This window comes from Culex quinquefasciatus, chromosome 3 (genome assembly GCF_015732765.1).
Source record: "Culex quinquefasciatus strain JHB chromosome 3, VPISU_Cqui_1.0_pri_paternal, whole genome shotgun sequence".
Lineage (NCBI taxonomy): Eukaryota > Metazoa > Arthropoda > Insecta > Diptera > Culicidae > Culex > Culex quinquefasciatus.
Window position 1 is genome coordinate 61,228,343 of NC_051863.1, and position 24,305 is coordinate 61,252,647.

Here is a 24,305-nt window from a genome sequence, read left to right on the forward strand (position 1 = left end):
AATAAAATTAAGAATGAAATGTTATATTCAATAATCTTTAACTTTTTGTTTTTAAAGTATCAAAAACTATAGAGCAATTCCAGCTCAAATCAAGAATTTTTCTGATACTTTTGTACTCGACCCTCTCCGATTTCAATGAAACTTTTTAGACATGTTATCCCAGGCCTATATAAGTCATTTTTGTGTATAAGGAGCCAATAGTACTCGAAAATAACATTTGAGAAGGGCGTAAGGTATTTAAATATTTTTGTATTTTGCAATTTAAAAATTACTGTATCTCGAAGCCATTCCGTCGTATCCAAAAGTGGTCAAAGACAAACTTATAGGAAATTGGACGGGCTTTCTGAAAAAAATACACTGAAACAAAAAAACAAGCCACTTCTATGAGATTTTTTGATTTTTAAGTTTAAAGGTCAAATTTGAAGGTGAGCTCACGATTTTTTTTTCGTTCAAAATTTTTGAGGAAATAGCCTAAGATGTTACCAAAAGACTGACGAAAAATGCAGGATGGTATGTCTCTCCTAAAAAAATACAAAAATCATTTACTAAAACTGTTTTTTTGAAAAGTGGTCTAAACGTCAAAATTTTAAAAACCCCATAGTGGGAATCGATTCCCCAGACAATTTTACATAAAAGTCTCTATATTGACCATTGTCCTATGTCCAATCCTTGGGAAGATACAGCGGTTTTAGAAATAAAAATTATGAAAAAATGGGTTTTTTGTGGTTTTTGGCAATTTCTATATGACAGACTTGGTTTTTCGGTCTCGTTAATATTTTTACCGGAAAGCTCCAATTTCCCATAAGTTTGGATGTAAGGGCGTACAGTTATAAGCTTAATTACATTGTTAATAACTGAAAAGAGAATATTTTTTTCAGTGTGGTAGAAACCTGCAATTAGCTTACGTAAATATCAAAACGAGTCAAATCAAAAAGCTACAAAAGTACCAGAAAAATTCCTGATTTGAGCTGGAATTGCTCTATACGTTTTCCAATTTTTGAAATTATCATTGAAATTATAAGTGTTTTTTAGCTTTCAGTTATTTTTCAATGACTATTACTTGTTTATGTTTCTACCCTGAATCGAAATAACGAGTGAGTTTGTTGTTAAATTTCTTTTTTTTTACGAAAAATGTAAATAGTTTGATTTTTTTTTTTTATTTGTTTAAATTTTTGTCTATGGTTGCTATTAAGTAAAGAGTATACTAAGAGTTTATAAAGAGTTTTTTGTTTGAAATTATTATTTAGATAAAAAATGCATACTTTTTCAATTTATGGAAAAGTTGGGAATTTGAAAATGGGATTTGAGTGGTCACCCTGAATTTGGAAGACGGGAAATATTGATGCTCCACCTTTTCAGAGGGTTAAGGGAAAATCTCCACGGTATCCTCTCTCTTCAAATCAAAATATTTCAATCATGACATCCCTACCCAACCGTTTTAAGAACCCACACCAGCCAGCTGAATATAATCAAGTGGAGACCGTCCGCAAAAAAAAACTATGAATACTCAATGCGTATGATTACTAATTCATACTTAAGCACTCTCATCACACCAACACAAGGTAGTGAGAGAATCGCTTGAACCAATACCACCTCAAAGTAATTTTGTTAGTGTGCGTTGCTTCAAGAATCGGTCAGTATGTTTTGGGGAGGTTCGGCGGCGGGGTAGTTCATGGGGGTTCACCCGATGCCAAAAGGGCTCGTTTTCTCTTTCGTTTTGTGTGCGGACTCGATGTGCGGAATCTGATCCGTTCCGACAAGTAACCTGCTTTGACTGCGGAAACACATGGCGCTGAGTTGAGGAGATTTATAGCTGTGGTTCGTTAAACCATCTGGATGAATAGGTCTTTGGAGTTTTAACTATAGAATGCTGAACTGGTTTTGCTGGTGGTATTGGTGCGTCTTCTTTGTTGTTGTTTTGAGTCTGTGGGTGGGAAAAGAGTATGTTTTTGTTTTCATTCGATTGAATTTGATTATTTTTCCAGCCGCCACCGCCGCCGCCGTAGGCAATGAACGCATTGCGCAATTATCTAATTATGCTTTGGCGCGTTGTTTTGTCTGACTGCTGCAGAATATCGCGTGCAACTGATGCGCTGCGCGTCGTTATCTTCGCGATCTCATACGGATAGTGTAACGGCGGCGAGGGGTCTCACAATGTTGGGTGATTTCTCAATTTAGGATAAAAATACTTTTTGTCAATTGAAATTTTAGGATGCTTTTATGCTGGATGCTAACATTTTGAGAATCCAAATTAAGTGGTTTTATTTGTTCAACATATGTGTTCTAAAATTTTAGAGCAATTCTCTGAGATTTCAGTCATTCGATTTTTTGTATTTTTTAATCCAGCTGAAACTTTTTTGGTGCCTTCGGTATGCCCAAAGAAGCCATTTTGCATCGTTAGTTTGTCCATATAATTTTCCATACAAATTTGGCAGCTGTCCATACAAAAATAATGTATGAAAATTCACAAATCTGAAGGAATTTTTTGATCGATTTGGTGTCTTCGGCAAAGTTGTAGGTACGGATAAGGACTACACTGAACAAAAATGATGCACGGTTATTTTATTTATTTATTTTTTTTTTTTTTTGTGATTTTGAATTTCACTTTTTGTCACGATAAACCTGGTACAAATTTTATTTGAAGTTTTTTTTCGCAATTTTTTTTTTTCGTCAGATCCTGGGTGCTGTATAGTGGTTCGCAAAACGGCCTCAATTAGGAACTGTCAAAGTGGAACCAATTTATTGTTCGCCAAATGTAGAGAGTATTGTTATCGATCATTATTATTATAATTATTATTTTTTGCAAGAATGATAAATGTGTGGCTTTTGAGGACCTGGAGTTGATATTGATTTCAAGAAATCTTAAGAAAGTTGAAGGCGAGGTCATATTTTTATAATTATGAATAGAAGTTTTTTTATAGAGTCGATTCGGTTGTATCCATCCAGAAGCTGTCTTTATTGTTTGATTCCGTTTGAAATCATGGTTTAGTAAAAATCCGGAGTTTTTTTAAAAAGGTCCAATAAACCAAATTTTCAGTTTTTGCTTTTTGGGTGTTTTTTAATGCCCCTGATTTCAAAAACACCCAAAAAGCAAAAACTGGAAATTTGGTTTGTTGGACCTTTTAAAAAAAAACTCGAGAAATCTTTTCTGTTTGATGGATCAGCTTCGCTAGAATTAGCAATGTTTTTTTCGCTGGACCAAGAAGAGCTCCAGGAATCAGCCACGGAATTTATCTGCGACATCGCAGAATGAAACTCTCGCGCAGTTCTTCGTCACCAGTAAAAAAGAAAAATCTCTTTTTAAAACCCTTTCAGGCCTGAATTTTTCTGGGCTGTGTTAATCTTAAATTTTGGTATCAGTAGTTAAATTCTTACATGACTAAACAGAAACAGGCAAAAAAAAGTTACATTTCATTATTGGACGTTCTGGGTCCTCCAAAGTGTCCTGTAAGGGTGGATTTTCATGGATTTTTCGATGACCGACATCGAAAGCGGCTTTCGATGCTCGTGGTTAAATTTGGTCGAAAACTCATATTTTTCGACCAAGTTAAGTGGTAAAATAGTTTAGATTGATTGTTCATGGCAGTACGAACAATAAAAACAAATACTAATTGCCGGAAAGCCCCGAAAAAGTGATTTTCCGACTTTTGATTTTCGATGCACGAGCATCGTAAGATGACCGACATCGAAAGCATAGTCACTACCATGCTTTGCTAAAATGTCAGTGCATCGTAGTTCGATGCCTGTCCTGTCAGCCATATTGCTGCCGCGACACCATGGACACAAACCAAATAACGCTGTGAAATATTTCCGTGAATATTTCAAGCAGGCAAGCGTTTCAAGCGTTTTGTGGCAAACACATGAGATTTTTCCGATGCCAAAATGGCAACAATGGAATCGGCTGATGTTGATGTCGACAAAGTTTTGAAAAGAGGCGATAGGCTACCTCAAATTGTTTTAAAGTGGGTTTTTACGTTTTCAAATAACAAGAAAGAATTTTGATTTTATTTCACAGCAGGAAATGTATGTAATTCAAGGAAAATTTTGATTGCCACCTATGATACGAGTGTTTCCCATAAACATAGAACATTTTTAAACAGTACGCTAGATCAAAGTGTGTACGGTTTACCATGCACGGAAAGTTGAAAACATGGAAAAATTAGATTTTTTTCATATTTATTTTTATGGAATAAAGATTTAATAATTGCATCATAGTTCTGGCTGAAGGTTAGAAGGGTGGGAGAAATTAAGAAGAAAAGCAAGTAATGGAATGGAATTGATGTTATTTATGAAAGCAGGAATGTGTAGTCGTGATTGGAGTTATTGGAGTCGGGTGATTTTCGTAGCTAGAGTTGTAGCTAAAACCGTCAAATTCTTAAAAACCGAAGTGGTAGTTGACATATTTTGGACAGCCCCCAAACCGTAAAGAAATAAAGATATTAAGATATTAAGATATTAAGAAATTAAGAAAAAGAAATTAAGAAATTAAGAAATTAAGAAATTAAGAAATTAAGAAATTAAGAAATTAAGAAATTAAGAAATTAAGAAATTAACAGATTTAGAAAAAATTTCAGAATTTGTTAATTTGTAAATTTCTTAAGTTCATAATTTCAATATTTCTTAATTTCTAAATTTCTTAAGTTCATAATTTCAAAATTTCTTAATTTCAAAATTTCAGAATTTCAGAATTTCAGAATTTCAGAATTTCAGAATTTCAGAATTTCAGAATTTCAGAATTTCAGAATTTCATGATTTCAGAATTTCAGAATTTCAGAATTTCAGAATTTCAGAATTTCAGAATTTCTGAACTTCTGAACTTCTGAACTTCTGAACTTCTGAACTTCTGAACTTCTGAACTTCTGAACTTCTGAACTTCTGAACTTCTAAACTTCTGAAATTCTGAACTTCTGAATTTCTGAATTTCTGAATTTCTGAATTTCTGAATTTCTGAATTTTTGAATTTCTGAATTTCTGAATTTCTGAATTTCTGAATTTCAGAATTTCAGAATTTCAGAATTTCTGAATTTCGGAATTTCGCAATTTCGGAATTTCGGAATTTCGGAATTTCGGAATTTCTGAATTTCTGAATGTCTGAATTTCTGAATTTCTGAATTTCTGAATTTCTTAATTTCTGAATTTCTGAATTTCTGAATTTCTGAATTTCTGGATTTCGGAATTTCTGAATTTCTGAATTTCTGAATTTCTGAATTTCTGACTTTCTGAATTTCTGAATTTCTGAATTTGTCAATTTTCTCAATATCAATTGGCTCCATCTATCAATTATTTTTCAGTCCCTTCAAATAGCATACTTTGATTTTTCGATCTATAATTAGATACTTCCCGTTCTCGCCGGTCTTATTTTGGGCTATTTTGTCGTGCTCTACTAAATGCTGCCAAACATTATTAATATTAATATTATTTTGTGCTATCCGGAAATAAATTTTGAATGGTTCTAAATTAAAGTTCCCCTGCATTTGTCTAAAATTTTTATCTTTGGTTTTTCCGTGCACGTGTTGCTTTGTGTTGACGTTTCCCCAAGCGTTTCTCTCCCATTTTCTACCGTTCCTTCTTGAAACGCTTGCGGGCAAAATGGCGGTCTACCCGTTATTTAGGTTTGAGTTATAGCTAAGTCATAACGCCATCCAAGAGCATCGTAAAAATTTCGATGCTCGTGCTTACGATGTCGTTGCATGATTCATGAAAATCCAGCCTAATACAGAGTCTACCGCCGTAACAACAAGAATCTACCAAGTTTCCGATGATGGTTCATATTCAGTGATGTCCCTGGGACCCTTTGGCAACACTATGAGCTATGTGGATCACTTTTGGGATGTTCTGGGTCCTCCAAAGTGTCCTGGAAAACAGATCTTGGAGTCTACCGCCGTAACAACAAGATTCTACCAAGTTTCCGATTATGTTTCATAGCTCATAGTGTTGCCAAAGGGTCCCAGGGACATCACTGAATATGAACCATCATCGGAAACTTGGTAGAATCGTGTTGTTACGGTGGTAGACTCAGATCTGTATTCCAGGACACTTTGGAGGACCTAGATCATCTCAAAGGAAATCCAAAGGGATCGAAGTGGTGCCAAATGGTCGCGAGGATGTGGCTGGTTATAACTAAACTTCATTTGCCTGGAAAAACCGTTGTTGGCTTGATTTTTATTCAAAATTTTCTGAAGTTTCTAAATTTCAGGTTTTCAGGATGTTCTCGGTCGTCAAAAAGGCCATTAACATCCACTCAAACCTTTTTTCCTAGGTAGAGAAACTCATAAACTACAACTTTGCTGAACAATGTTGTATGTTTTGAGCAATGTGTGATTTTATACAACCGAAATTAGGTATGGGTCATATATGACCCATCAGGCCTGAAAGAGTTAACCAATCGAAACGCGATCAAAATGTCTACAACTAGACAAAGTAAAACACATACTACTGATTATAAAACAGCTCATTAGCCAGTTAGAAAAAAGTCATGCTTGTGCTTGAACAGCCTCCTATTTTGTAAATGTAAACAAAGTGGGATCATTCGAAAATCACGTGACGCATTCTCTCTATTCATCACCCAGGTCAAATCTTACATTTTGAGAAAACTAATGATTTCAAAACTACTAATGTAAAATGCATTTTAAAACACGTAGTTATGAATTTTTGAGTCATTACTGATTTTTAATAAAATCGAAATAGTGCCGCAAACATTTTTCATCTTCATTGTTCTATGTAAAATCGAATTTGCAATCAAAATGTACTTTAGTGAAATTTTGATAAAGTGCACCGTTTTCAAGTTAAAGCCATTTTTAGGTAACTTTTTTGAAAATAGTCGCAGTTTTTCTTTTTTTTTTAAATTATTGTAAATGTTTGCAAACCTTTGAAAAAAATATTTTTTAAAAGCTCTATTTTTCAAAATTTTCTGCATTTTATTTTTTTGAACTTTGTTGATACAACCCTTAGTTGCTGAGATATTGCCATGCAAAGGTTTAAAAACAGGAAAAATGATGTTTTCTAAGTCTCACCCAAATGACCCAAATGGTTCGATTTTCAATGTTAAAATATGTAACATTCGTAAATTTTTTCGATCATTACGAAAACAATATTTTCTTTTTTTAGATTAAGACTGACATTTCAAAAGGGCCAAGCATTCAATATTACGCCCTTTTGAAATGGTAGTCTTGATTAAACTTTTTTTTTATTATTGTTTTCGAGCATATCAGAAAATTTCACGACTGTTTCATTTTTTAACATTGAAGATCGGACCATTAGTTGCTGAGATATCGACATTAGAAAATAGTGGGTTGTTTGGGTGAGACTTGGAAAACATCAATTTTCCTGCTTTTTAAGCCTTTGCATGGCAATATCTCAGCAACTAGAGGTGGTATTAACAAAGTTCATAAAAGCAAAATATAAAAAAATTTCTCTGCATTTCAAAAATATTTTTTTCAAATGTGGGCAAACATGGCCACCAATTTAAAAAAATAAATAACTGCGACTATTTTGAAAAAAAAGTTACCTAAAAATGGCTATAACTTGAAAACGGTGGACCTTATCAAAATTTCACTAAACTGCCCATAATTGAAAATTCGGCTATTATGCCAAATCAAGTATTCCGAGAAAAACGCGTTTTAGTGTTTGTCACAAAATCTCCGTCAAGACAATTTCCCATAAGAGTGGCATATTAGCCGTTTGGTTTTTCGCATCGGCAGTTAAGTCTAGACACTATTTCAGTAAAATTCAAGTTCCAGAAGATGCGTTGGAACGTCCTCTACCACCTGGTGCTAATATCTCGTTTTTGCCAAAAGTGGATATTAGCCGTTTTTTCAATGGTGGGCAGTAAAGTACTTTCTGATTGCAAATTCGATTTTACGTCGAAAAATAAAGTTGAAATATTTTTGCGACCAATATTTCGATTTTTTGAAAAAAAAGTATTTATTAGAAAATATCAAAACTCGGTCAAAGATTTTTTGCCGTCCTGGATATTTCTGCAAAGTTGGTTTTGTATGGCCAAATTTGTGTGGAAAATTATATGGACAAAATAATGATGCAAAATTGCTTCTTTGGGCATACCAAAGGCAACTCAAGAGTTTCAGCAGGATTAAAAAATACAAAAATTAAAATTGCAAAAAATACCGATTTCGTAGAGAATTGCTCAGTACTTTTACAGGCTAAACATCAGACACTGCTAAAAGTACTGTCCCTTTTCAAAGGCTGCCATTATCAAATAATGTAAATTATTTTTTTTGTAGATTTATCATTTGTTCATTATTGTTCTTTTGAAAGATCGGACAAGATTTTCGCCATTATTTTTCACAACGATTTTCATTCGACGGAGTGAAATATTTTCCAGTTTTGTTTAGGTTATTTGAGATGGATATTAATTTTACATTCAGAATAGTCACTCGGCACCATAATCCGTAGTTCAACAATCTTTACGTGACCGATAACGAAGAAAGTCTCGTACAAAGTCGTTATCTGCTGCTGCGTTTGTTTGCATTCTTTCCCGGTTTAGTTCTTCTTTTCAAAAAAGAAGACTCGTTCAACCACGTTACTAAATCCAATCCCATTTCTTCCTTCTCCTCCCCCAGAGCAAAACGCGCCGCCTGGCGATGGGCCAAAGACCGCGCCTCGGTCGCAGCGCGGTGGACCTGGCTGCTGGCGCAAATCTCCGACCTCGAGTACCGAATCCGGCAGCACAACGAGCTGCACAACAAGATCAAGGTCAACAAGGGTGCCGTCACGCTGGAGGACGTCCCGGTGCAGTCGGTGAACGGGTACCGGGGCACGCTACCCGGCAACAGCAAACCACTGGACGACGGTTACGATGCGGCGGCCGGTGCGGCCACGCCGAACGGCGCGTACGACCAGACGGGAGGTTCCTGCCGGACGAGACCCTTCCACCGGAACGGCTTCCGGAAGCGAAAGCTGCTGCAGACTGCAAATCTGCACACGATTTCCAAGAAGGCGGCGCGGCCAAGGTAGGGGAGATCATTAGAAGACTGTTGGAAGGGATTGGTTTGTAACGAGAAATTGTCTCTCTTTCAGCACCGTAAAATGTGGCTGCGCGTGGCCGTTGCACCCGTGCGCGCTCTGTACCGGCCGGCAGGATCCGACAGCGCCCCGGGACCTCCCCGATACGATGCCGGCATCGAACCGAGTTGCCCTCCTGGATCCCTGCTTCCACCCCGTGTTGAGTTTCCCCGAAGGTACGCTCACTCACACGTAACAGCCCGTCTTCAAAAGACTAACCCATCCCTTTCTTTCCAGACGTGTCGCACAGCGTGCACTTTGAGGCCATCATGCGGATACCGGACTGGCAGAACAAGATGATTCGCTGCTCGGCCAAAGCCCTCTCGAAGAGCCTCTCGAATCGGACCTCGCGAGGGGGCGTTGGGGACGGAGGTGGTGGTGATGGTTCGTCGCCTCCTGCCCAGTTCTTCTCGTCCGGGGATGAGGGCGGCGGCGCCGGTGGCCACAAAAAGTACGGCCCCGACGGCAAGCGGAAGTACAACAAACACAACAAGCTGCACGGTTCCCAGGAACTGGCGAATCATAGTAAGTAGAAGTAGGAGGAATGAAGATGACGAAGGCTCTCTGGGAAGGCATGAAGATTCGTTGTATCGTTTGTCTTTGTTTTGACCATTGTTATTGTTGATTTGTTTGATTAGTCGAGAAGGTTCAGAATAAAGGTCTAGTGTTGTAACCTTAACATTTTCGCTATTGTAAAACTAATGTTGGAAATATCAAACTTAAATGAAATGCAAGAGATTTAATGAAGTTTGCTGACTTGGAAATGAAGAACTTAGAAAATGAAAAAAAAAGAGGAGCTGCACTTTCACGGTAAGCGTGATTCATTTTACTTTTTTGTGTTTGTGTTCTATGTTGTAAAAACTGTTTCAAATTACATGGAATTAACCTGCCAAACGTTCTATCATGTCGAGAAGGTCGTCTTACGATGGCACAGTTCACGGAACTGCCTTCTTTTGACCATTCTTACATTACCGAAATGAGCATAAAAGGAAAAAAACGCACGTCGAGTGCGCTGATTGCAGTGGCAACCAGACGGCTAACCAAAGTGGCTCTCGGTGAGCTGATGACGAAGTACATTGCAGTATAAAGTTTCATGCAGCGCCATACCACATGTAAGCTATCCTTTGAAGGCCACACAAGTTATACGACAATCGATACCGATGCCACCCAAGCTGCGATGCTAAGGGGAGGACTTTTTATAGGATCTGATGGTGTGCTTTTTGAGCAATTTTGCTACCAAATGTCTTTCAGACCACGGTTTCTAACAAGGTTGTTAATCGATAGAATTATCGTCGATGGTTAATGTTATCGTCGGGACGATAACGATAATTTATCGATATTTCGCTAATTATATCGGCGATAGTCTTATCGCCGATAGCGGACGATTACTCATTTTTTAAATCTTTTTTAAATTGACTTAATCCATCAATATCGTTTTAAATTTTAATGCATTCGCTTAGAATATATTTTTTGATAATGTAGTAAGTTTCAAGCATAAAATTTTGACAAAATACGGTATTTTTTCTAAAATACGATTTATTTTATAATTCGCAATAATAGGTATCAAACGATTCGAAATTTTGCATGTATTTTAACTAATTTAGAGATTTTTGAATGAAATGCACACAGCTAAAAATGTAGTAATCCAGCTGCGTGTAAAAGGCCCGAGTGTAAAATAAAAATTGCATTATTTTATGCAATTTAATGTGATTTTACGCCCTGAAATATGTAGCCCATCAGTATGGGAAACCTACTTGACCGAAATGTCAAGCTCATATATGCGTTTATCCTAATAGCTATTCATCGGTCTGATGGCCGAGTGGGCTAAGGCGGCAGTCCTTACTGTTGGTGCTGAGTTTGAATCCCGTCGGTTGCAACTTTTTTTGTGTTTGCAAAAATTGTACATGCAGTGTGTAATATTAAGTGTTTACTTTGACGAAGGTAATGTGCATGCTTTTGCATGCGATTTTACCATCGGTTTTTTTGCTGTGCAGTCCCGACTCGATTATCCGAAAGCCTCGGTATAGTTTCGCTCCGGATAATCGAATCACGATTTTTTTGTCTTATTTTTGATTGTCGAGCTTAAGTATGACCCCTAAACAACACTAAAGTGAATAGGAATTTTTAAATTCAAGATGGCGGTCAATATGGCGGTGATTAAATATTGAAAAATACATTTTCTAATTCAATAGGCATTCAGAAATTCAAATTTGAATAAAATAGGATTTGCAGAACTCGAATTTGATGTTAAAAGTTACAAAATAAAAAAAAATATCGTGTTTCGATTATCCAAAGTCCCATACAAACCTTCGAAAAATCGAACTTCGGATAATCGAGTATGGACTGTACTAAAATTTTCACAAAATACCGTATTTTTTAAAGTACTCAAATTTTCATAATTTGCAAACATAGCGAAATTTTACATGCTTCTCCACTGTTTTTGTGTAGTTTTAATGAAATACTAAGATTTTCACAAACTACTGTTTTGCCTTCCTCGCCTTACTGAGGAAATGCTATATTTTTAAAGTATTCAAACTTTTATAATTTGCAATATGGGAATCAAACAAAGCGAAATTTTAACTGCATTTTCACTGTTTTAGTAGAGTTGAATAAAAAAATCAAAATTTCACAAAATACCGTTTTTTTGGAAAGTACTCAAATTTTCATGATTTGCAATATGGCTACTGTTTAAGAGTTTTTTGAATGAAAAACTAAAGTTTTCACAAAATACCGCATTTTCTTAAAATAGCCGAACTTTTTATAATTCGCAATATTGATATGAAGCGAAAATTTACTTGTTTTTTCACTGTTTTAGTATTTTCGAAAAAATCAATGTTTTAGAATATCATTCAAAAAACTCGAAAACAGTGAAAATGCATGCAAAATTTTTAATCGTTTGATACGAATTCACAGTGGTTCAAAAGGCTGTTTTGACGAACTTAATTGATTAGATCAAAAAGTAAGCATTTTTGTGCTTTGACATGTTCTACAACTTTGTTCAGCGTTGTCATGGCCTACTTTTGGTGAAATTTGTTTTTCAAAATACTCATCACAGCAGGCTATGGAATTTCTAACTTTTGACAGTTAATAGATAGAGCTTTGGTGTCTTCGGCAAAGTTGTAGGGCTGAAAATTTCCACAAACTTTGTCGAAGACGCCGAAGCTCTATCTTTGCGTTGAATACCAGTTTTGGAACCTTTTTCATAAATCCCTGCCGAAAAACAGTTTTTTGACTAAAACTATGTTGAACTTTGATTTGAGACAATTACAATGTTCAGAAGAGTTGTCAGTAATATCAAAACAAACAACTTTGTCGAAGACACCAAATTGATAGGAGTTATATGTGATGAGTTATAGCAAGATTTGGTGATAATTTAGCTAGTTTTCGAGCTCGGTATACAAAGTCTCGGGCAAATTTGGGCAAAAACCCATACAATAGGCTTCAAGTATGACTATTCCACTACAAAATGTCGGGTGAATCATTCGTCCTAAGGTTTACGGTCATAGATTTCCGAGCATTTCAATTTATTTTATTTTTGATGACTATTTAAATGCATTTAGGTCACTTTTAAGGCACATAAGCCATTTTTGGGATTTATTCGGACACACGAGGCGTGTAGGCCAGATTCTTGTGGAAATTTTGATGTATTGGAAGTCTATTTTTGAGGCTATGCAGTGTATTTTTGGGAATATCTTTGAAAAAAAAATCCCTTCTAATAGAGCTAATCGGTGAATCTAGACATCTAGTCAACGTCATAACGTAAGTGGTTCAAAGACAGTAAATTATTTCAAACATTCATATTATTTATTAGTCAATAGGTTCCAAAAATAGACTTCCAATACATCAAAATTTCCACAAGAATCTGGCCTACACGCCTCGTGTGTCCGAATAAATCGCAAAAATGGCTTATGTGCCATAAAAGTGTCCTAAATGCATTTAAATAGTCATCAAACATAAAATAAATTGAAATGCTCGGAAATCTATGACCGTAAACCTTCGGACGAATGATTCACCCGACATTTTGTAGTGGAATAGTCATACTTGAAGCCTATTGTATGGGTTTTTGCCCAAATTTGCCCGAGACTTTGTATACCGAGCTCGAAAACTAGCTAAATTATCACCAAATCTTGCTATAACTCATCACATATAACTCCTATCAATTTGGTGTCTTCGACAAAGTTGTTTGTTTTGATATTACTGACAACTCTTCTGAACATTGTAATTGTCTCAAACAAAGTTCAACATAGTTTTAGTCAAAAAACTGTTTTTCGGCAGGGATTTATGAAAAAGGTTCCAAAACTGGTATTCAACGCAAAGATAGAGCTTTGGCGTCTTCGACAAAGTTTGTGGAAATTTTCAGCCCTACAACTTTGCCGAAGACACCAAAGCTCTATCTATTAACTGTCAAAAGTTAGAAATTCCATAGCCTGCTGTGATGAGTATTTTGAAAAACAAATTTCACCAAAAGTAGGCCATGACAACGCTGAACAAAGTTGTAGAACATGTCAAAGCACGAAAATGCTTACTTTTTGATCTAATCAATTAAGTTCGTCAAAACAGCCTTTGAACCACTGTGGAATTGCGAATTTAAAAAAAAATAATATTTTTGATTAAATGCGGTATTTTGTGAAAATTTAAGTACAGTCCAGACTTGATTATCCAAAGGCCTTAGCCAAATTGCACTTCAGATAATCAAAACCTCGGATAATCGAATCACGATTTTTTTTTTTCGTTGTCTTATTTTTGGTTTTTCAGCTTAACTCTCTACTGCCCAAATTTTTTTTTTCGAAATAAGAATTTAAAAAATATTAAAGTTTCAGTATTGGAAGTTTGACTTATTTTTTGTGACGTTCCCAATATTACTAAATTTTTTTTTTCTTGGGTCAACTTTGGCAGCGTTTTTTTAAGTGTGCAGTAATTGTTGTATTTTCCCAGACTATGCATATACGCTTTTTAAAATTTAAATGATAATAGTATTATTCAATGGTAGAAAATGTGTCAAAAATCAAATCAAATTATTCGCTCTACAGCATTGCATTGGCGTTCTCGATTACGAGATTCCTACTCGAAACTAAGTGTCCGAAGGCTCGATTGTTGAGGCAATTGCAAACCTCTTTTTACACCTTAGCTTCCATCCACCCCGGGATTCGAACTGACGACCTTTGGATTGTTAGTCCAACTGCCTACCAGCGACTTCACCGAGGCAGGACCCAGGGAGACGACTCCTACACCTGGACTGAGCTAACGACCTAACCTTTTTAGGTTAGTTCGGGGCCAACATTTACTTCCCATCCGACGGAAGGCGTGATCAGACAAATCTCGTCTCAAAATTTGCCACCGGGACCTTCTGGGATCTAACCCAGGCCGACTGGGTGAGAGGCAATCACGCTTACCCCTACACCACGGTCCCGGCTGTGTAAAAACATTAAATAAACAAAAGATGCAAAAAGTAATGCTCGGAGGTGGAAGAATATGATAAATACTACCGTTATCTGGGGTGAATCGAGACTATAGTCGGAAAAGGGACAGCAGTGTTTAGAGCACTTATAGCTTTTAAATTTGGAAATGGATGTACACATTTTGTTGGTCTGAGTCTGTTCTAACCGAAACATATCAGAATAATCAAAATATTGTGCTCCAACATGGTTAAAACTGCTGTCCCAATCCGCCCCATGTGTCCCGATTGACCCCAGTTTACGGTACCAAAAACAAAAATATACTCAACAAGATATATGCAATTTAAAAAAACAACAGAAATGAAACAAGAAAAAAACATAAAACAAAAGAAGTAACACGGGAAAAATTAAATTGATGAAAAAAATCGGCTGTAAAGGGTTTTTCTAACTGAACTTTATAGTTATCTATCGACATGCCTTCCGAGCGATGACGCTATACAATGGATTTCTGGACAAGACAAAACTTAAATTTTTTACAAAGACAAAAGAATTGAATGTAAATATAAAGTATACCAACGGAAACCAGCACATGTTGGCACATGTGCCCTTTTTGTCTTTTTACAAAAAAAATTGCTTCTGAAACTATAGAAGTACATGAAAAGCACAGTAACCGCTGAGAAAGTGAACCTTTTAGTTCTATGTCAACGATTAATAATCAAGATACTAGCAAATCTATGTCAAGTCAACTGTCTCTCAATTTCAAAAACAGTTCACCGTTTACAACGACCCAGTTCTTCAACCTTTTTTCCAACTCCATACTAAACATTTTTTCCTCCCTCTCTCTCCCTCAGAGCTTAAAAAGTCCAAATCCCGGCGCAACCTGCTGCTGGCCTCCAACAGCAACAGTTCCGGTACGGGCCATCGCAAATCTGCCGGCGGATACCCCCCGGTTGGCAGCGCCGGCCAGTACGGTCCTCCGGGCGGTTTCGGCGCCACCCCCGGCGGAACGTCCAACAAGTACTACAAGAGCTCGAGCAGCAAGTACCGGAAACAGTCGCTGTCGTCGTCGTCGGCAGCGGGAGGAGGAGTCGCAGGTGGTGGTTATCGCTACGGAAGCGGTGCGATGGCCGGATCGGCGTACGACTCGTACCTGGACCCGATGCAGCAGGACGGAGCGGGCAGTAACAGCAGCCGGAGCAAGAACTCGTCGCCGACGCCGAACCACCATCGGAACGAGAAGTACGCGTCGATGGGGGTTGTTTTGGTGGGAGAGGTCTAACGGAGTTATTTTTCATTTCAGACGTAGCCGGATCTCGTACGATATCGACAACATTGTCATTCACGGAATGGCCGCGGCCAACAAGGTGGAGATTCTGCCCTACAAGGAAATTGCTACACCAAAGTGAGTTCAACAGGATCTACTTGATGGTCAACGGAGCTCTAACACACTTATTTCCTTCTCAACAGGTGGCGCGTGGTCGGTGACAACGAGCCCGAAGATCCGGACAGCGACAAACCGCTGGACATCTCCTCGGACCACGCTCTTCTCGATACTAGTCAGCTCACCAAGACGGACAGCGGCAACAGCAGCCTAACTCCTCCCGCACCGCCCGCGCCCCCACCGGCCGAAGCCACTCGCCGGTCGCTCTCCGAACTGATCGTCGTACCTGCCCTCGACGAGGAGGACATCTCCGACGAAACCATCCTGGTGAAGCACGAGCGGGCGCTGCTGGACGAGCGCAAAAAGTTCCAAACGTACATGAAGTTCCCGTGGAGCAGGCCGCGGGCGAACCGGAGGACGGACAGCCGGGCCGAGTCGAGTGGGGCGAATACGCCCGATCCGACGTCACCGGCGCCGCCGACGCCGCTGGCGGAAATGGAGGTAAGAGAGTTACAACTGCTTGAAAGCTTTTCAAAATCATGAACATTTTCGTTTTCTTTTGCAGTCCAACACATCGCCGGCGTGTCCGTCGACGCCACTCGTGCAGCAGGACTCGCTGGAGCTGTCGGAAACGAGCGTGATCAACGGTAAGTTGCAATCCTGATATTTCTGAGCTGTCTATTGGGTTATTCCAGGGTGGCCACCTCGGGAAAAAACCGGGAAAAACCCGGGAATTTATTCCACCGGGAGAAAACCGGGAAAAACTCGGGAATTCGACTGACAAATCGGGAAAATATTTTAAGTTTTGTCAAAATTTGACAAATTCCTCTTAAATGACTTCAACGTATGCTTTTCTCTATTAGAATATTACTCTAGTTATTGTAAATGAAGAATTCGGGAAAATAATGTTTGAATTTGTGTAATAGACTCAAGCTACTAGGCTTTGATTGTTTTTTTTTTTTGTTGTTGTTGAGTATTCTATTGTACACTGAGGAAAAAAAATGTAAGATTTTCATAAGACTACATCTTATGTGCTGCCTGATTTGAGTATTCACTAGGCTCTCGCGATTTTCATAGACAATCTTATGACCGTCACTATAAATTCATATGGTTATAACTAAACTTTACTTATGCATTTGGTCCACTGTTGATAGACTATGGGCTTCATAAGAAATTCTTATGGAATACATCTGTAATTTTTCAATGGTTTTCGCGTATAATGCTAGTGTGAAATTTTTTGACATTTCAAGATGGCAAAAGGACGGATCGAGCAGACAATTTTAAACGCTCGCTACTCCAAATCGCCCCGTATTTCGTTCCGGTAACTACTTCACAAAGCTGCCGCCACCGCTATGAGTTTTACCGCGACCTCCAAGACACAGGTAAGTTCTGTGGCGGGTATTTCGTGGGTTTTGGTTCGAAGTTGAATATTTTGTTTTGGTATTTTAGGTAATATCAATGGCCGTTGGTTCTGCCGGCGGCCCTCCCCAGCATCCTCCAGAAGGATCCGGAGAATAGCATCGGTGAGGACAGTTCCGATCAGCGGTCGAAGGTTTAAGTTTGATTGACGCGGTCATGCCGAAGGTGGTGGCCATCCGGCAGAACATGCCGAATCACCAGCAAAAGACGAATAAACCGGAGGCTGCGTAAACCAACGGGACGACGAGCAGCAGAAGGAAATGAAGTTTTGGTTATATTACGATATTTTAAAAATATATACGTTTAAAATTTAAATAAATTTTTTGTTTTCATTCAATCAAAAATAAGAAAAAATGGGTATAAAAAACAATGTTTATAAATATAATCTCCATGAGCATTGCCATATATTCTGTATACAATTCCATCTATGAATGTCATAAGATAACTCAATGGAAATCTTAATTGACGGCTTTGTCAAATTTCCCCTCCCAGCCATAAGAAAATCTTATGACATCCGAATAAAATCCTGATGTCGAAAGGTCATAAGACGTTCTTATGGATTTTGCCAGTACTTTTTTCTGAGTGTATATTTCTTTGGCGACGGGGGAGAAGCAACTATGATTACCACTTACACCACCGGACCCGGTTTAAAAAACAAATGTTTGATAAGTTGCAATTTTTCTGATCAAGTTCGCGGTTCAATAGAAAATTTACTCAGCGCTATGATTTTTGATGTCTTATTTCAATAATTATTGAATATCATAAGCATAATAAACAATTTATTTTTGTTTTATTATGTATTTCAATATCAACTTGAGGGTGCACAGCAGCCAAGGAAGTTGTCCTTGGGCATGAGTAAGGACCTCGACGCCGTTAGCAATGTTGGCTTTAAAATAAAATTTCGTGATAATATCACTTCCCCCCAGCCAACATTTTTGCCATGCGAAGCGGGCCTCGACGCTGTGTCTAGGTTTAATTCCTAGCTAGGAGCCATCAGTGTCTTAAGAGGTGGTCCCAAGGCCGAGTAGGAGTTCATGAAGCAAATTAGTCGTCTCCCACCCCTTTTAAATTGAAAAATGAACTCTGAAACCAGCGCTTACTCACAACAGAAACAGAGGCCTCTTCTAGGCATTGTAGGATAGAATAGATTTTGAAATTTATTTAAAAAAATATTATTACGTAGCATTTTGATATGTCAAAATTTCCATAGAGTCTCGGTCAATCAATAATGTAATGATATCGGACAAAATTCGTTAATCTGTTGAACTAACGGTTTTCGGATTATGGTTGTATCGACCATTGTTGCGAATCTAGGATCTACTGGAGGGTTGACGATCAAATAGAGCCTAACATTTCAAAAGGGCGCGTAGGTTTTGTAAACAGGAGTGTATCTCTCCCACTCAAATGACAGTTTACATAAGGTATAATAGAGATGCACTCTTGTTTGCAAAGCTCTATGCCCTAATGAAATGAATGGCATGAAATAGTCGTCTTAATTACTAGTGTTCAACTTATGAACTGTTCATTTATGTTTATTGGTTTTTGGAAGCGGCAAGACTGGTTTAAAAACTAGATCCTTTACCTTATTTGGCGTTATAATAATACATTCGGGGATTTGAGATTAAATTTACTTTCAGACAGTTTAGTTTAGGTTGTTGATTAAAGTTAGATAGTTTTCCGTAGATGAATAATTGGACTTAAATGATTAGTTGATTTGAACGAAGTGTAACATTTCATTGGCAGATCTGTTTCTAGTTGTAATGTACGACAAGACTATTGACGGACGTGACAGGTCGGCAGTTAGTTTTCATCTTTTTTCTCTAGTATTTTTATTTCCTTTAAATTTGGAATACATCATAGGTTTCTTTTGTATAGATCTCCGATTAGTTACATTTTCTTATTTAATTAACTAATAATTTAATTTATTCCGGGCCTTCTTACTTTGAATCACAATTTCAGATTTTCTTTATTCAGTGTTAAACTTAGATTACCGTAACTGCTCAAATCATCCAAGTTCTTACTACTCACAACAACACTAATTTTCTTTCACCTCCCCCCTCCCGATCCCCTATATCTTCCGGTGGTGTTCATTTGGTATGCAATACTAGTTCGGCCACTACCTTTTTTTCCACAAGAAACCGGACTTGGACTGACTTGAGGCCGCGTCCCCCACCTTGCTCCGTAAAACGAAAACGAAAACGAAAACGAAACTTGAGGGTGCACAGCAGCCAAGGAAGTTGTTGTCTTTTTAAAAAAATTGTCAAGCTTACGGATTTAACCCAACAACAATATGATTGTTAAAAGAGTCAAAATCTGCTTTATTTTTTTTTTTTGTTGACAGTAACTTTAGGGAATAAATAACCGATAGTTCCCATAATTTCGAAGATACTAAAATATGCGTACCGAAAATCGTGGTGCAAAAAGCTTAGCTTGATGTGCGCCGTTAAAAATAAGAATACAGTTCAGACTCGATTATCCGAAGGCCTCGGAAAAAATAAAAATATATAAATATTGAAATAAAACGCCACAGTTTCAACATTCGCATGGAAAAAGTGTTTTAAAATGCATGTTACACTTGTTCAGTTGTTTTGCAATCATTAGTTTTCAAATAATGTAAAATTTAACGAAAACAAAAAATTAGCGAAAATAAATAATAAACATAGACAATTTTCAAAAATTCTAATGATTTTTAAATCAACCCAAACATGCTAAAAACGATTCTGAACGCAGGTGAAAACATCTAAAATTGATTTCAGTTGATTCCACTTAAATTTTCATTATAATTTAGAAGTTTTTTGAAAAAAAAATTGCCCCCTGATTTTTCGGGCCAATTTTGAAGGGGGGAGGCTAAAACTAAATAAAATTTGTACCAGCCTAAACTATTTTGAAATTATTTAGAATTATGAAATTCAAGATGGCGGCCAAAATGGCTGAAATAAAATATTGAAAAAATGCATTTTTAAATTTAATAGGCAATCAGCCACTCAACAGTGACTAAAATTAAGGCGCTGAACTCGAATTTGATGTTAACAGTAAGAAAATAAAAAAAAAAACCAATTGTTTTTTTATTGTTCAAACCTTCGGATAATCGAGACGGACTGTTTACAATTTTTACTGTAAAACATTTGGTGGAATTTCAAAAATCTGTTTTCAGTAGTATTTTATAAGATGATTTTTTGCTTTCTCAGTCAAACAAATTATTAAGGACAAACTGCCATGAAACTTTGTGCTTGTGTTTTTAAATCAGGTTTGAGTACTTTTGTACAATTTTAAAATGTCGGAAATATTTGGTATTTAAGATATTTTTATATAGTTATTTGGGAATCTTTCAACAGTTAAATGCCTATCAAATTGTGTTCAAATTCAGAACATTTGGAAAATATTTTTTCTTTAAAATTTATTTTATAAATTGTAATTTAAATTTTAAATAAAATTTTCAGATATTTTAAAATTACAATATTTTCAGAGTTCAACTGCATAATAGTCATTTCAATACAAACAGTCACTTTATATTTTTATTCAAACACAAAAATTGAGTTTTTGTTGGGTTTTATTTAATTCTCATCTGAAAATTCCGTAAAAAAAGATTAACTGAATTTTGGCTGTTTTGGTTGTGTTGTTCAGAAAATCGCAGCACGGTCAATTGATTTTTTATCATTCTGTGTTACTCAAAAATTTAAAAACATCCAAACATGTTTATTTTTTTCTTTTTTCAATAAATTTGGCACGGCTCATACAAAGGATGTACCGTAAAACGGGGTGACTTTGATAGCCGGGGTGACTTTGATAGGTTTGCGATTTTTCCGCAAAATGAAGAGTACAATTAAAATACGTAAGGAATGGTTCAGAAACATACTGACCGTGGTTGAGAAGTGTTCAAAGTACCTCAAGAAGAACTTTTCATAAATTTTTGAAAGGTTTATAAAGCTAGTTAACTATAGTTAAGAAAATGTTGATGGGAGTCATTATTTTAAACTTCTCAAAGTGTCATGATTTTCTCAATGATCATGATTTTTAATCGGAAAATGAAATGCATTTCCGGATTCTTTGGACAATTTTCCACTAGGAGAAGGTTTAATAAGTTTGTAAATAATAAATATTATCTGTTTTTGAAACACAGTTTAAAAAAAACTTCAAATTTATAGGCATTTTTAGTTGAACAAATTTCATGTAAAATGTGAAAACTTGTGATTCGTCCTTCGAATTCAGTATAAAATGCAATATAAATCGATAATTTTATAAACAAAACTAGTTCTAACAAATTTCAGGCAAAATTCCGACTTTTTAACAATTTTACCTAAAAATTATATGTATTTGTTAAAAAGCTTATAAACTTAGTTTACTAAATATATAATTTGTTTTTTTTTTCCTTTAAAACTATATCAGCTGCTTTAGTGATGGTACATTTAACGTACAAATAAAGTTTGAACATCTTAAATATGATTTTAACAAGAAAAACTATGACTATCAAAGTCACCCCGGAATTAAAACTAAGAATTTTTAACGTAACTATTTTTCTAAACACAATTGAAAAAACTTTTTTTCCAAAATTGTGCATGGACTTTGTGTGGTCTACCCCAGTACATATTTTTAAAATAATAATAATGAGAAAAACCTTACCTGTTGAAAAATATTCTAAAAACAAATTGAAATCCTATCAAAGTCACCCCGGTTTACGGTATCGAGAATTATGTTTATGCTTGCGCGATCTGGGAGTCGCGATGAGGGGTTGAAGTACAGGCCAACCCAAAGGGTTTTTTTTGACATTAAATTTTTTTCTAGAAATCATCTCATCAATACCTAAATGCTTGCCGAAGATACTAAATCGATCCGCCAAAAATGTTTTTAGTTACCGATTGTTTAAATATATGGCACTTTTTCTCTGGAAGAATCGTTCTTCTTGGATTTACAAAAGCTTTTTCAAAGAAAACTGAAGAGTATTTGCATAAATGTTGTTGTCTTTTGCAAATATTTTCTACCCATACTCATACCCAACATTTTAAATGCTATTTCCTGCTTTACAGTAATAATTTATGTAATTCTTAAATTTAATACAAAACGATTTTTTATTGATTTTGAGTTAAGAAAAATGGTGGAGCATGGAGATGAAAAATCACAAGCATTATGGAAAATAAGGATTTGGACTAAAAACTTTTAAAAACGGCTTCTTACTTTTTGTTCTCAATTTGAAAGCTCCCTTGAGAAATAAAAATATTGAACCAAAAGTATACGTTGTGTATGCGTTTAAAAAGTATTTTGATACTAACGTCAGTCTATAAAAAAACATTCAGGACAGTATAGCTCTGGTTCCTTGCAAGTGTCCTATTTTCTTACCTCCACGTTGGCTTGGTTTTCATGATGACCTAGCTGGTGGCCTGTGGAAACGGATCGTAAACCTTTGACCAGCGAGGGTCAGAGTCGAGACGGCTAGAAGAAAGGGGCGCAACAATGTAGGAAAGGGAAGTAATTTGTGATTGTAGACGGTATTGTTTAGATTCACAGTATGTTGAGTCAACTGCTGTGGGTGTACCTGAACGTTGCAGAACGGGGTTTCCTCTCTCCTTTCCATTTCCAGCTACCATCTGTTTATTTTGTTTCACTGATTTTCTTAAACGGCTTTTGTTTACTATCCTCCATTTGATTTCGATTTTACTTATTTGATTCTCTTATTTCTCAACGCTTTTCCACTCTATTTTACTAATTGATGCTGCTGCAACAAACTGTCTGCTTTCCCTTAATTTGGCAGCAATGTCAATTTTGTTTATCATGTGCCTTTTCTTTATTTATCTATTTCAATAATTTCTCATCTTCCCTGTAAATTGCCCTCAATACAATCTAAGCATGTTTGTTACCTCTATTTATTAACTATTGTTAATTTCTTTATCTTCTTCATAAATTACTATCTTTCTTTTACTATTGATTCTTTACATAGTATATTTCTTTCACTGTCCATTGTTTTGAAACTTCACCTTTTTCTTAAGCAAGTGAGGTTCGAGCCCTGACTCAATTTATGAAATGATTAAAGGATTAACGCAAATATTACTATTGTACTTTTTAAAAACTTTTATAAAATGCTTAGGACCTAAATATTGTAACAAAACACCGCGACAAAAGAAATAGCAACAGATAAACACGACTCAACAATAGGGAAGATTTCAGGAGAAAACAATACACAGTAAAATAACAATTAGTTTTTGAATTCAAACTAAAAATATAACAGTTTTTGCTTTATGAAAGTTGATAGGCACACTATAAATGGTTAGGCGCTTATACTTACATCAAACCCTACGTAATGTACCACCCCCGGCCGAGTTAAAATGCGTAACCGGAAAAGAAGGTGTGCATGCCTGGCACGAACACTCAAAGCGTGTTCTAGCGTGCTGCTCGTACTGACTCAGAGCAAGGGTGAGATGTAGGTGTAAGGGCAGTGCGTGTTCGTCGGGAACCTAGTGCATAAGATCGGTCAAGGCCCGTTCTTACACTGAAAATTGCGAAATTGCGAATTGCGAACGTCAGTCTATAAAAAAAAACATTGTAATTTGATTTAAAACTATATGGAAAAATTCCTTCAGGCCTCGGGAGAAAACCGGGAAAAAACCGGGAAATTGAAAATCCAAAACTGGTGGCCACCCTGGTTATTCTGGGATTTGGTCAACATTGTAAATTCGCTGCTAACTCAACCGGCAGTTTCCACGACCCCTTTGCGATTTTTGTAAAACGTTGGTTTTAGGGTTAATTTTGGTAAATTTTACCCTGCTCATGAATCAGTTAGTCAGTTCAACCTCCATGCATGTTTTTTTTTCATAAAATTATTTTTATTAGGTCCTTTTCGGTACTGGGACCTGGTTAGGACCGAGTCGGCTTTTGGTTGTCAAAGCTGGCCACAGTGACCAAATCCGATTTTCCACTTTGAAATTTCAGCATTTTTGGTTGAGTCGATCTCACCTCCGATACCCAATGTCCGCAATGAAAATGTTAGTATTTTCTTTAAAATATGATATTTTGTGAAAATTTTAGTGTTTCACATAGAAAACACTATTGACCGATTCTTAGCGAAGCTACACCAAAATGTCACATTTTTCAATTTT

At 36.5% G+C, this 24,305-nt stretch overlaps 1 protein-coding gene across 1 annotated transcript in view; it reads left to right on the plus strand.

The window, feature by feature from the left end:
* Positions 1 to 24,305, plus strand: part of LOC6043404 — a 68,134-nt gene that overhangs the window by 35,471 nt on the left and 8,358 nt on the right. The window contains exons 5-11 of the mRNA XM_038259160.1: positions 8,580 to 8,969; positions 9,037 to 9,197; positions 9,259 to 9,546; positions 15,269 to 15,656; positions 15,718 to 15,819; positions 15,885 to 16,299; positions 16,364 to 16,445. Coding sequence (XP_038115088.1) covers positions 8,580 to 8,969; positions 9,037 to 9,197; positions 9,259 to 9,546; positions 15,269 to 15,656; positions 15,718 to 15,819; positions 15,885 to 16,299; positions 16,364 to 16,445 — 1,826 coding nt within the window. The remainder of the gene's footprint in view (positions 1 to 8,579; positions 8,970 to 9,036; positions 9,198 to 9,258; positions 9,547 to 15,268; positions 15,657 to 15,717; positions 15,820 to 15,884; positions 16,300 to 16,363; positions 16,446 to 24,305) is intronic.